We start from the raw sequence: 13,095 nt of genomic DNA, 5'->3' as shown, positions 1-13,095 counted from the left end.
TATTATTGCATTGAGTGAAGGCAACAGTGGATAGATCATGACTTATGTTGACGATAATGAAACAGGAATGGCTCTACGCCACGCGTGTTATGCTGTTAGACATCCCTGGGAAATGGCCCCTTGACCGTCGGCCTCGCTAAGGCACGGTCGATGACCCAGCAGCTCTTAATGTAGTCGGAGGCTTCAGTGCATACTCGACGCAGCCATTCATGCAACCGCCATAGTCGCACTGATACGGGTACCAGAGGGCATTATTTTCCACCTTGATAACGCCGAGTGTATGTTAATGTGTGGCCCTGCAAAAAGGAACGTGTATTTGGAAGTCGTGTTCAGCCCTCGGTAAGGAAAAGGTTCCCCGCGCCTGCCCAAGCGAATGAAGTTCTGGCCACAGGGTGAATAACTTGAGTCATAAACTTTTTCCCTCTCGCCCTGCACATCTCTGTACGTCTCTCTCGCTGTCTATCCGCCTCTCTGCACCCCTCCCTCTCTCTGTACTTGCACTCCACATGGACTGCGTGCCGGGTCTGTAACCGCGTTCCCATGACCACTGCGAAGCGGGCCGGTACGGGCAAATATATTCCGTTCAGGGCCGTGTCATACTTTCCCCACTCTACAGCAGAGGCACTGCTATACTTGCGAACATTTGCCTTACGAACTTTCAGAGATACGAACAAACCTGTCCGTATGTCAGGTTGCCTGTTCGGACGGAGAGTCGTGAGTTCAACCGCCGCGCAATGGATGGCGCTGGTGCGCATCTACATCTGCAGAACGTGAAGAGTCAGTGACATCTACATCTGCAGAACGTGAAGAGTCAATGACATCTACATTTGCAGAACGTGAAGAGTCAGTGGCATCTACATCTGCAGAACGTGAAGAGTCAATGACATCTACATCTGCAGAACGTGAAGAGTCAGTGGCATCTACATCTGCAGAACGTGAAGAACCAGTGGCATCTACATCTGCAGAACGTGAAGAACCAGTGGCATCTACATTTGCAGAACGTGAAGAACCAGTGGCATCTACATCTGCAGAACGTGAAGAGTCAATGACATCTTCATCTGCAGAACGTGAAGAACCAGTGGCATCTACATATACAGGAGATTATACAACTTTTAAAGCCATTCCCCGTATTTAGTGTACATGCCGCACAACACGTTTGGAATCGACAGGAGTAAAGTTGGATTTGCGAACAAATCGACTTTACGAACAGACCTCTGGAACCTAACTCGCTCGTAAGTAGAGGGAGTTCCTGTATTACAAAAGGGGTTGGTGGTGGGGGGTGTGGGGGGGTGGGTTGGGGGGGTGTGGGGGGGGGTTGGTGGTGGGGGGTGTGGGAGGTGGTGGTGGGGGGTGTGGGGGGGGTGTGGGGGGGGTTGGGGGTGGTGGGGGGTGGGCACTGAGCCACGTGCCTTGTGCAGCAGTGTGGGCAAGAAACGAGCTCAGGGCGGAGCGGTAAGGCTCAGAGTCAGAATATTTATTTACACTAAAGGAATCCGATGAGCCATCAAGCTCTTTTCTATACAGGTGTCCAGAGTGCTGCCTTCCAATTTGCCACAGCCCAGTCAACATGCAACGTTGGACCAGCGTTGGCCTGTGGTTTGAACTGGTGACCCGACGTTCCATGTCCACTGTGAACATGCATCGCCTGCTACTGGAGCCCGTGGGCTGCATCTCACCTTGTCCCGAAGTCCTCGGCTCGTGGTCTGTAGGGGTTGAGAGTGAAATCTGTTTCGATCCCAGGGGCTTTCTACCGTCTGATCCTGCAGCTCCAGGCAGTAATGTCAACGACGTCTCTCTCAACCAGCAAGGACATATGATGTGTACGCTGTTGTAGTCTTGGGTACGGGTAGAAGAATTCATCCCTGACCCCGGCGATTCGATTGTTCAGATTTAGGACCGTATGCTATCGATTGTGGGTGCCGCGGAGGGTTTTACCAAAACGTATTGCATACGCAGTGATCTTAATAATGGATATTAATCAAACATTTGTTATACATTACGATAACATAAATTCTAGATTTGAAGCTTTCGTGACTGCAAGGGTCCATACTCTTTGGTTTTTTCGGTAAAGTCACGTAGGTAAAAAATAAAAATAAAATTAATAGAAGTAATTTTAGCTGTGACGTTCCCACCTGATGACGGAGACTTGTGTTGCCTCCGAAACGTCTTGATTTATCATTTTATTTATATTATTACTTCTATTAATTTAATTCTTATTTTTTACCTACGTGACTTTAGCGAAAAAGCCTAAGAGTATGGTAACATAAATGTAATTCTCATCAGGCCCCATTGTGCAACGTGCAGTCTCCAGCTCGTATTTCCCTCTCTCTCTCTCTCTTTACTGTACGTGCTATGAAGAAGGGCCATTGGCAGGACTCTCACCGAACACGGTGTTTGTTTTCATTTTAAAGGACACGGTGTTATTATTGACGAACGTGCCGAGTTGTGTTTTGTTGTCGTTTATCGTTCGTACGCACCACTGCCGACGCCGCAGCAGCAGCAGCAGCCGCATCGTCAAATAATTTGTTTAATTGATGGATGGCTAAGCACCACCGCCGCCATCGGTGATGGTTACCATCGCGGAGCAGTAACCTTGACATTCACGATTGCCGTGCGGCGGTGGTGGTGGTGGTCGGGTAACCATTCTGGAGCGGGGCTCTTAAATGGCTCACGACAACGAATCTATTAATGAATAGGCGGCGGTGGCGGCGGCGGTGGCGCGTTGTGAATGCGTGTTTCTCGCCACCTCCACGGAGCCTCTTCGATGCAAACCGAGTAAATAAATGTACGATTATTGTCACTACGCCAGCGATACGATTGCGGGATGGGGCGGCGTGGCACCCGCGGAGAGGGCATCTCGGGAAGGTTAACGGGACCGCAATTAGTGCGCGCATTCGCGTTTAAAAGCCACGGATGGAACAATCAGCGACACCCCATCCCCCCCATCCCCATCCCTCCCCAACTCACGCTGCGTGACGAGACGTGGCACGTGCAGTGCTGGGGGAGCTGCAAAATGTGCCCTCGTGTAATAATAACAACCAGTCCTCCAATTTGTGTTTCCAATCACAGGGCGCCCATTTAGTTCACGACGATGTGTGCATTCGTGATGAGCTTAAGGCTGAAACAAAGCTTCTTCATTTGACCTCGGCGCCCCCCCCCGCCCCCATCCTTTGCGTTAAGGAACGCGGGGAGTTAATGGAGATTGTATTGAATCTGCCGAGTGAACTGGAATACATTATCATAAACTCGATTTACAATTCGCTTCTTTTTGCTTGATGGAATTGTGAGTTTAACGAAAAATGGATTGGAAGGTAAATTAGATTTAAAAAAATCAAGTATTAGCGTAATTTATTTAGCAAATGACCCCAACAAAGACCAGGACACATTTAAAATACTGTAGTTTATTTTTGTTATATATATTTGTTTATATACAACGCTCATCTCATTTTTACAATCCTGGGGCCAGTGTTGGATATTCCAAATGTTTACAGTGGGAGAACGAGTCTACCCATAGCACGACCGGTGTTGACTTCCCCACAAAGTGGTACCTGTTTTATCCACCCCGAACTCGGATTTGAACTTGCAACCCCTGAACCAACTGGCTCGAGTCTGCACGAAACATCTTAACGACCCTTCCTTGTGCCTACATGTGTATCATCGCCATTGGCCTTGGTCAATCCACTGCTGGATGGAGACGTCCCCAAGCCGCTGCAATCTCTCACTCTCCTGCAATGTAATCATCTTAAAATGTAGAAACGCACCTAAAAAAACTGCATAACCGACAGAGTACGGATTTAGGACATCGTAGATTTTAAGAGTATTGAGAAATTATTGTATGAATGGTATCTAAGTGGAGTAGATTATATAGCACCGAGGCCTTTGTGGAAACTTCCAATTAAAACCTTCGCTCGGTGGGCGGTCGCTCACTCGCCTCTGCTGCCCATAATTTAGGAACTCTCCCTCCACCCCAGAGACATCCGTGCTGTCAACTCTTCACCCTTCTTCAGCTCCAGGCTCGAGACTGTCCTTTGTCCCTCTGCCGATGACTGCATAAAAGAAATACGCCCACCCTTGCATTGCGGCGTTTTGACATGCGGTCGCACACACACACACATATATATATGCCACATGAATCAGAATTGTATCGTATGATAACGCTATTATATTAATCTTGATTTGAGGCTTTCGTGACTGCAGGAATTCATACTCTTTAGTTCTTTCGGTAAAGTCACGTAGGTAGAAAAAAAATGGAAACGTCGTGATTTATTATTTTTCTTTTATTATTATTTTTTCGTTCTACAGTACGTGACTTTACCGAAAGAATCAAAGAGTATGCTAAAACTCACAAATCACTCAATATGGAATATGCATGGCAATCAACGCCCCCTACTGCAAAACCAAATAAACTTGGCAAAGACCCTGTGAGACTTTCCTGGGTTAACAATCGCAATCATTTCTTCTAGATTTGAAGTTTTCGTAACTGCAAGGGTCCATACTCTTTGGTTTTTCGGTAAAGTCACGTAGGTAAAAAAAGAAAATAAATTAAATCAAGACGTTTCGGAGGCAACACAAGCTTCGGTTTTCGTTACTTTCTATAAGAAATCTGAGCAGAGCTTCTTAACGGAATGGACTGTACCATCCTTGCAAATGGTTTTGAATATTACAAAATATATATATCATAGAGACTCCGTTACTCGGCAACAGAAAATGAGAAAACAGTCATTGCCATACTCTTCTCACAATCCTGTACTCGGAACACTAAAAGTATTTTTTTTTTATCTAATAAAATGCCAATATAATATCTTTCGAGGGTTTTTTTTTATATTCTTTAGGATTTAATGAATAATCCGGCGAAAGTATTTCCATACATAGGAACACAAATTGAAAAGAGCAACCTTAAATGAACCGTGTCAATCTTCTGTACTCATGACTCCCGCCTCTACGGTCTCGCTATATCCACTAGACGTCTTCCCACCGTTTCAACAGCAACGGCCCGCAGCAGCAACTGACAACAACAGACTTGTTATTGTTGGTGCGGACAGGAGCCCAGCCAGCAGCCAGCAAGAAAACTCGAGACGGATTATTATTTTAAAGTGTATATGTATTTTTTTAAATTAATGCCTGGGTTTGTAAGAGATTGGGTAATTGCATCAGTTTGCACTGAATGAAATGCTTTCGTCATCTTTTACAAAACCTAGGCGAAAATAGTTTTTTATATTCATATTTTTCTGTATTGATCGACCTTACTTGTAAGAAAATCTCAATATGCAACATGCTCGTGCGGTTATTTGACCTCAAAGTTGCCTATCATTTTATTCCCTATGATTTTCTTAAAAAATCTACTAACGCGATACGAGGCTAATAATGCGTTTGCATTTTAAAAAAAAATCTGTTTCGTCTCGGCGTTCGAACAGAAGTGGCATTGAGCCACCATTCCACAAGCGAGCGATTGCATTTATCTCTACACACTTAGCAACAGCAGAACAACAATACTGGGCCCGAGTGAATAGCGGCACTGTGCTGTCAAGACTGGCGGAACGTTAACTCGTACAAATGCGTTACTTCATCTTAACATTTGAGAAGGGAGATAAGACTTACGCGGCGGTGTGGCTAGGACAGAGCCGGCTTGTGTGCCCAGGGACGATGGGGGGGGGGGATGTCATGGGTTCATGGGGGGGTTGATAGCGGGGTTAATGGGAGGTTGATGGAGAGGGAGGGCGCGGGTGCAAGAGGCTCTATCCCCCGCGGCGCTACCAGCGTCGGCCACGAAATCGCTTAGCCGTGAAATGGGCAACGCGGGGATTGCACCGCAATCAGGCGCGGGCTGGAGGTCCGGGCGCACGTGACGAGAGCAAGGGCTACTCTGTGTTTTATATTTGTACAGTCGGTGTCAAAATGATTTTCTGCTCAAACGAGCGTTGAGGCGGTGCACACATCCCGTTCGACAGCCTCGAGTCGGTGGTGGAAGTTTCCCATTCCGATAAAGGCGGGGGCTAGTCTATCGATAAGACGGCCACACATGACATCCCAACAAAGTAGAATTCATTGTATTGACCCCAGAGGGATGATAGGAAAGGTCAACCCCCATCCAGAATTTGAACTCGTAAACTTAAAGAGCACGAGCCACGTGGCCGCTTTCTGCACGCGGCTGCTTCATCACCCCGCACGGCGCCTATTTGTGCATGATCAGTGCTGGCCAGTGTCAATCCACTGCTGGATGGAGGCCACCCCAAGCTGCCACCATCTCTCACGACCCTAGGTGCAGTGTTATAATCGCTGTACAGTATGTGCATACACTTCTCAAAATCCCTGCATAATGCACGGTCGTCACCTGCAGCATAACCATGGTATCGCTCGGATGATGAATCGGCAGGGGTCCTATTTGTGATGCAAGTTCACTCCCTGGCATGGTCAACTTGGTTCATCGTGCAACTCATCATAATCGGCCAATGATCGAGTCACTGCTGGATGACGTCCTCCCTAAGCCGTTGCCATATCTTGCGGTCTGGCAATGCGGCAATTCATCTCGGACCGGCACACGAGCCGATTTGATTACATTGAACTTCTTTCGCACCGTACGAAGCCGACCGTGCTCATCGGAGGTGCGGGGGAAGAACAAATTAAACACAAAAAACAGTTTTAAAGAAATGAGTTTTCAATATTAATTTAAAAGTAGTTCCCTAATAATAATTACTCCACCTCCGTAGTAGAAACTCGTAGCTACTCTGGGGCATGTTCCCTCCCTTGGTTTCTCCTTATAGTCATCATCCCTCCGACATTCATAAACTATACATTCCCTCTGGATAAGGATGCCCCCACTTGTGGTTGGAGATCACAAAACTGTCGTCCTGTGATGTGGACCTTGTTCCCCATCGCAAGAATGTGGAATGTTCACCGCCGACTTATCAAGGGCTGGGCACGGCCAGCTGTGAGCTCACCCGGCTGTCTCTTCGCCAAGCGGCTCACAGTCTCGCAGGCCTCGCACCCCGCTTCCCAGTTGGGTTGCCGACACCATTTGGTTGCCACGCCAGTCCCTCTGCCAGCCGCATGCAAACTGGACGAGCGAGCGTTGGGTGCTCCCAGCTCGGGTTGCCACTGCCACCTGGTTTTGGTTTTCCTCGGATCATTCTTTTACTATTGATGGGGTCAAATATCTCCGAAGGTAACACCACTGTTGTTGCCCCCAAAAGAGGTCCTCTTGTTGTAGTACATAAAGTACACCGCGTGTTTCATTCACTGCTGGATGAAGGCCTCTCAGTGCCACGTTGGCTTTGGGGGTTAATTGACCATACTTCAGAACGCTGGTCAGTGCGGGGTGATAAAGGATGGGGAGGGGTGCCCAGGATCGGTTCAGGTGCCACTCGCTGCTGATGTTGGCCGTGGCTGCGGATTCACGCTCAGCACTCCGCCACGGCTCATTGACATAACCAACCACAGACATCCTTAAAGCAAACTCTTTGGTTCTGTCGGTAAAGTCACGTAGGTAGAAAATAAAATAAATCACGACGTTTCGGGCGCAACACAAGCGTCCATCAGACCGTAAGATATGGCAACGGCAACATCAGGTGATGAAGGACGCTTGTGTTGCACCCGAAACGTCGTGATTTACTTTATTTTATACCTACGTGACTTTACCGAAAGACCCAAAGAGTATGGATTCCTGCAGTCACGAAAGCTTCAAATCAAGATTGATCATTCTCTTGTTGAGGTAGCTGTCGTATGAAATCAATTAGTCACGCCCGGTACATGAGCAGTCTTGTTTTTGTCATTTGCATCATGAAACACAACTCAAGAAAACTCACTCACACGCAGTCTCGCCTCCTCTTGGGGTAAAACAGATGCAGAGGTTATCATGGCCACACATGGAATATTTCTACGGGATTTTCCAAAGCTTTTCACCAACATAAATCCCAGTGCTGCACTGTTCAGATAACACAAATATATAAAAAAAGAACACAGAACAACATTTGTTTGTCCTTAATTTATTTTAATACCCAACGCGCTGCGTGATGAGCTGGAAGAGTTACTCATACACGGAAGATTCTCGACCTCGGACCGACGCTCGATTTGTTCGTTAACGGAAGAGACCCGAACGCGGCGCCAATTTATTACCTCCCCACCCCCATCCCATATCGCTCGCACTTTGTGAATGTCCGGACAATTTGCAAGTTCTCCGATCGTATCGCATCGTCCTACCCCATCGTGTAGAACAGTTAAATAGCGAAATGACGAGAACAATTCTGCTGTGATATCAACAGGCATGAATAAATAAATGAAAATATCCATACGCCGACAGCTTTAACAATTTGTGTAAAAAGTAATCCACGGGTGGTGTTGGGGTTTCCATATTCAGAAGGAATAAACCCACATCGCGCCAAACTTAACAACAAGAGGCAACAAATCGTGGCAATCGTGACCACAGAACGACGCAGCGTTGGGGGGCAGCTCCAAGCCCGCTTGGCACTCGCTTGTCCCGGCACAGGGTCGCCGGCAAACGCGCCGAAGCCGGTATTTCATCGCATAAATAATTTTTTTTGTAAAAAAAAAGAATGCGTCTTCTCTTATGCCTTTAATTTAATACACCTTAACGGCCCTTGTGAGAACCAAGCGACATTTGGTACATTTACATATATTACAAAACAGCATTGAAGTGTTTGCTCGATTGCGAATAAAGTATGCGCACGTGTCATTCCGTCGGTACTGTTAGTTGCTGGGCGGGTATCCCTCCCGCAAGCGACCATCAACGAGGGGGACGCTTAAACGCACCGTCGCCGGTTCTCGCGCCGCGTGCGCGCGGCACGCGTGTGGCGATTGTGCCGCACGCCGAACACACAGCCCGACGAGCCCCAGTCCAGTGCACCGACTACAGGCGGCAGCGGCTGTCCCCCCACCACATTGGGGGGCTCAGCCACCGCCAATGCCCATTCACATTTTAGCACGCGGCGCGCGCCGACAACCGGGACGCCGGCGGCGGCTCGGGCCTCAGGCCTTTTGGCCATTCCCCACCACGACCACCACCGTGGCCCACCTCTTGTGTCATCCCATCAGCTGCAGCTAGGCTAGTCATGTTGTCTGTGGTACGAACAAAATGAAGGACATATTCATGGGAAGAAGAATATCTCACAACACCCCAAGAGGGAGAAAACTACATGTCAGCGAATTGTCTTGAGTTGTGTATTATTATGCAACTGACAAAAACTAAAAAAAAATCGAAAACAAGACTTCTAATGTCCCGGGATGACTAACGACAGCTACCTCGGACAAGAGAATGATCCGAGGAAAAAGAAAACAGGTGGCAACCCTAGCTGGGGCATCCAACGCTCGCTCATCCAGCGAGCGCGTGGGCTAGGAGAGAACTGGCATGGTGACCAAATGGTGGGCAACAAAACTGGAAAGCGGGGTGCGAGGCCTGAGAGACTGCGAGCCGATGGCGAAGAGACACAGCCGGTGAGATCAGAGTTGCCCCCGTGCCAGCTCTCCTCGTCACATTCAAGGCTCACTGCAGATGCCTTCGCGTCAGTGAAAGTAGCCCGTTGCACGTAACATTAGACAAGTTATGCTCGAAAGTGGTCACACTCCCCATGTCGGTATAGTAGTACTACTCCGCGGAACCCACTTACCGACTTGCGTAAAAACCGTGGTCGTCGAACTTTCATCGTAAGGTCACTCCCCCACCCCACCCCCCCCACCCCCCGTGACCCTCACTGCCTCCGAGACGACGTCACAGCGCCGACTGCTCTACTCCGCGAGGCTCGCGCACCTTTTTTTGGAAGATAGCGATACTCAAGGACGACATTCGTACGTCCGCAATTTTAAAAAAAAGAACGCGTAAGTACGGCAAACTTGTGGCAAGCGGCAGCCTGCACAAGGTAACCATGTGCAATCAGTTTTAAATGCACCACGAAACGTCATTGCTTATTGCATTCACGATTGATTTTTTGTTTTGCACATTTACACATATCCAATCCCGCATCCTCAAGAAAAATAAACCCTTGTGCATGTTAAACGAGACATCATACGCCCATGTGTGTATTTGGTTGTGCAGATAAAGCCCTTTAAATAGGAGTTTCGTACTGATATTTTAATTTGCTCCCGAAGGTCATTAGCGCAGCCAAAACTGAGATGAAGTATTTCTGCGATGTGATGCATAGCACCCTTTTTACGCAGACAGTAACAGCTGTGGTAGACATAATGAGGCCACGTGACATAATTTCCCTTGTGCAGCGTCCGTCTCGTGAATGTCTGTTGAGGGAATGAGAATGTTTCATCTCCAAGATCTCTACCCAACACAAACTGTAGTTCCTATATATGTACACACGCATACATAAAACAAATCTTGAACAAAGAGTCGGCTTTTCAAAGGTGACCTGGGAAGCATTTTGCTTTCTCCCCATTAAAGAGAATGCTGACAGACACAATACCTGTCAAGCAGACTTGCGCATCCATTTGGCAGTTATCTTTGCAATTTACCGAGCCCTGCCTCATCCATTCGAACTGCGTTTGACTCGCGCGGATGAGTCCCAACACCCGCCCTCCTTGCAAAAACACCACGCACGTTTAAGAAGGTTACGACTGTCCAAGGAAGTGCCTTTCGAGCTCGTAAAACATGGGGTGGTCCTTCCGCAAGGCGTTGAGGCGCACCGACAGCGGTACGGTGCCGTCCTTGCTCTGGCCGTCAACGTCCATGTCCAGGAGGGTGGCGGCGATCTCCGCGGGGGGGCGGCGGGGCTGGGGCTGCGGCGGCGGCTGTGGTGGCGGCGGCGGCGGCGGCTCTCTCCGCTCTTCCGCGTCGCTCGCGGCGGGCCACTTGGCACCCAGCGGCTCCGGCCAGGGGTTGGTGGGCGTGTCGGAGCCGGAGCTCTGGCCGGACGCCGGGTCCAGCATTGTCGTCGTCGAGGAGACGACGCGCCAGGGGTCGTGGTGAGCGAGCGCCGGCGAGGGGCGTGGCCTGGCGGTGAGCGCCAACGTGCGGGGCCGCTGCGGGGACGAAGGGTGTTCCGCCGGCGGCGGTGGGCTCAGTATCAGCACCGTCGGCGGTTCTGTTGAAGGTTGGGAGACATTCATGAACGTCGTTATTAGTCACGATCGATCCACTGCTGGATGAAGGCCTCTCTCTCCCAAGCGGTGGCCATCTCTCGTCGTCAGCGGAGATAAGAGATTATAGTGAAGAGAGATTGCACGCAGGTTAAAAGCAATCTCCAATCATCCAAGATGTGGTATGTGCTGTCATGATGGACAGTGGGTAACCGAATAAAATAATCAATAGACCAGGCTCCGTTTCACAACACTTTAGTCCATGGTAATGAAAGAAATGGCCAACATTCGCAGAGAAAACCTGTATGCTGATAGTCTAAAACGTTATTATGCTATCAGTGCTCTGGTGACGTAACTGTGTTGACATGAGTTAAAAACATGTGGCACTTAACAGACAATTTTAAGTCTATTTTGTCACTAAAGAAGCACCAAATTGATTATCGGACAGGCCAGAACTCACGGGCCAGCTAAGTACCTACAAGATAAAAGCCGTTCGATGTTTTGGTCGCATCTTCCTATTTTAAGGGATCGTAAAATAACTCTTACCTGGTAGAGCTTGGCAGGAGATGCACACGCCGTTTGACACCGGTTGCTCGAGCGGAACGTCAGTGATGGTGCTGTCAGACGCATTCCGTTGGTGGCCTCTGACCGCCGGCTCAAAGTGCAGGTTGGCGCACAGTGGGTCGGCCGCAGAGCCGGGGGTGACCTGCGACGACACCGGAGACCCCTCCGGCCAGTGGGGCCAGTGCGTTGTGTCCTCGCTGTCCGAGCGCAGCAAGGAGCGCGTCGAGTTGCATATGGAGAGTGACGACGAGGGCGACCCCTGCGGACCGTTGACCCCACCGCCGCCTTCCCGTGGCGACTTCCTCCACTGCACGGACATTCCCGCGCTGCGACGGAACAGCCCCGTGCGCTGGAAAAACGCCGCTCGCTTTCGCTCTTGCTGCTGCCGCCCCCCCCCTCGCTGGTGCTGCTGGGAGGTGGGCGGGATGCGCCCGGCGTGCCGCACGTCCTCGCCGAGGGCCACCACCGACAACACCGCGGCACAACCGAACAGCGCCATTCCACTGTGGTGCTCCCTGCGAGGGACGAGGCGCAGACATTCGCGTGGTCAGTGGAGGCCAAGTGACCGGCTGTGGAAACTCAAACCCACTTACAACCATCCGTCAAGCAATTCGGAAATGCGATTGTATTTATGAGAGACACGAGGGCGCTCACTTGTCTTTGGAGACCTGGTGGACCGGGGGCAGGACGTCGGGTGGGGTGTGCCGCGGCGTGTGCCGCGGGGTGTGTCGCGGGGTGTCGTGTGGGGTGGCACTGCCCGAGGAATCGCACGTGGCCCCGGGAACGCCGTCGTCGTCTGCAGTGGCGGCGGCGACCGCGGTTTTCTCGAGTTCGTCATCACTCGTGGACTCATCGCTCGTGCCGCCGTGGCGCGAGGAGAGGTTGAGGCAGGAGAGGTTCGGGCGCCGGATGATCTGCTTTGTCCTCCTGACGCTCCGATCACCTGCCGGAGAAATGTAAGCTCAAATGTAACAATGACAATAGCACGTGTAACGCTACGACTAGGTGGTGATTGCGATAATGTTGGTAGCAGTTGTGGTGAGCGCAGTGATCGTGCCATGTGAAAAGATGGAAATAATAACGCCCTTTCACCCAGGAAAGCCTCACAGAGTCTCAATCCACATGAAGCACGCAAGTAGACTAGGAATAACACAAATGCATCAACATAGTTCAACAACCTACTTGCAGTACTGCCTTCTAAAGACCACCGCACAGCCCTGCAGATGTGTGCCACATGCACGTGATGTTGTCCGCGAGATTCAAACAACCCCGTCGCCAAAGCGTCGGTCCAGGAACTCGTGCGCTAACGCATCCGTTTTTGTACGCACTCGTTACTTACAGCTATCCAGCTCCCACCCAGAAGCCATGTGTAAAGACGACTTCGACGCACTTGTCTTGAGATGGTTTCTTTATTAACGAACCCGCACAAAGCCAGGGAAACCTGTACTCCCAACTGTGTCAAACACAACTACACTTGCTTTCGTGGCTAAAGAGCAC

General features: G+C 49.9%; 1 protein-coding gene across 4 annotated transcripts in view; it reads right to left on the bottom strand.

Annotated features, from left to right (window-relative positions):
• Window positions 1-7,966: 7,966 nt before the first annotated feature.
• Window positions 7,967-13,095, bottom strand: part of LOC144719812 (mitogen-activated protein kinase kinase kinase 10-like) — a 54,912-nt gene continuing 49,783 nt past the window's right edge. For all 4 annotated transcript variants that reach the window (XM_078596014.1, XM_078596017.1, XM_078596016.1 and 1 more), the window contains exons 10-12: window positions 12,253-12,541; window positions 11,581-12,113; window positions 7,967-11,039 (exon numbers count right to left, since the gene is read on the bottom strand). In XM_078596014.1, the coding sequence (XP_078452140.1) occupies window positions 10,567-11,039; window positions 11,581-12,113; window positions 12,253-12,541 (1,295 nt within the window). In that variant the 3' untranslated portion in view covers window positions 7,967-10,566. The remainder of the gene's footprint in view (window positions 11,040-11,580; window positions 12,114-12,252; window positions 12,542-13,095) is intronic.

This window comes from Lampetra planeri, chromosome 7 (assembly GCF_965212315.1).
Source record: "Lampetra planeri chromosome 7, kcLamPlan1.2.h2, whole genome shotgun sequence".
Lineage (NCBI taxonomy): Eukaryota > Metazoa > Chordata > Hyperoartia > Petromyzontiformes > Petromyzontidae > Lampetra > Lampetra planeri.
This window is presented reverse-complemented; position numbering and strand designations above follow the sequence as displayed.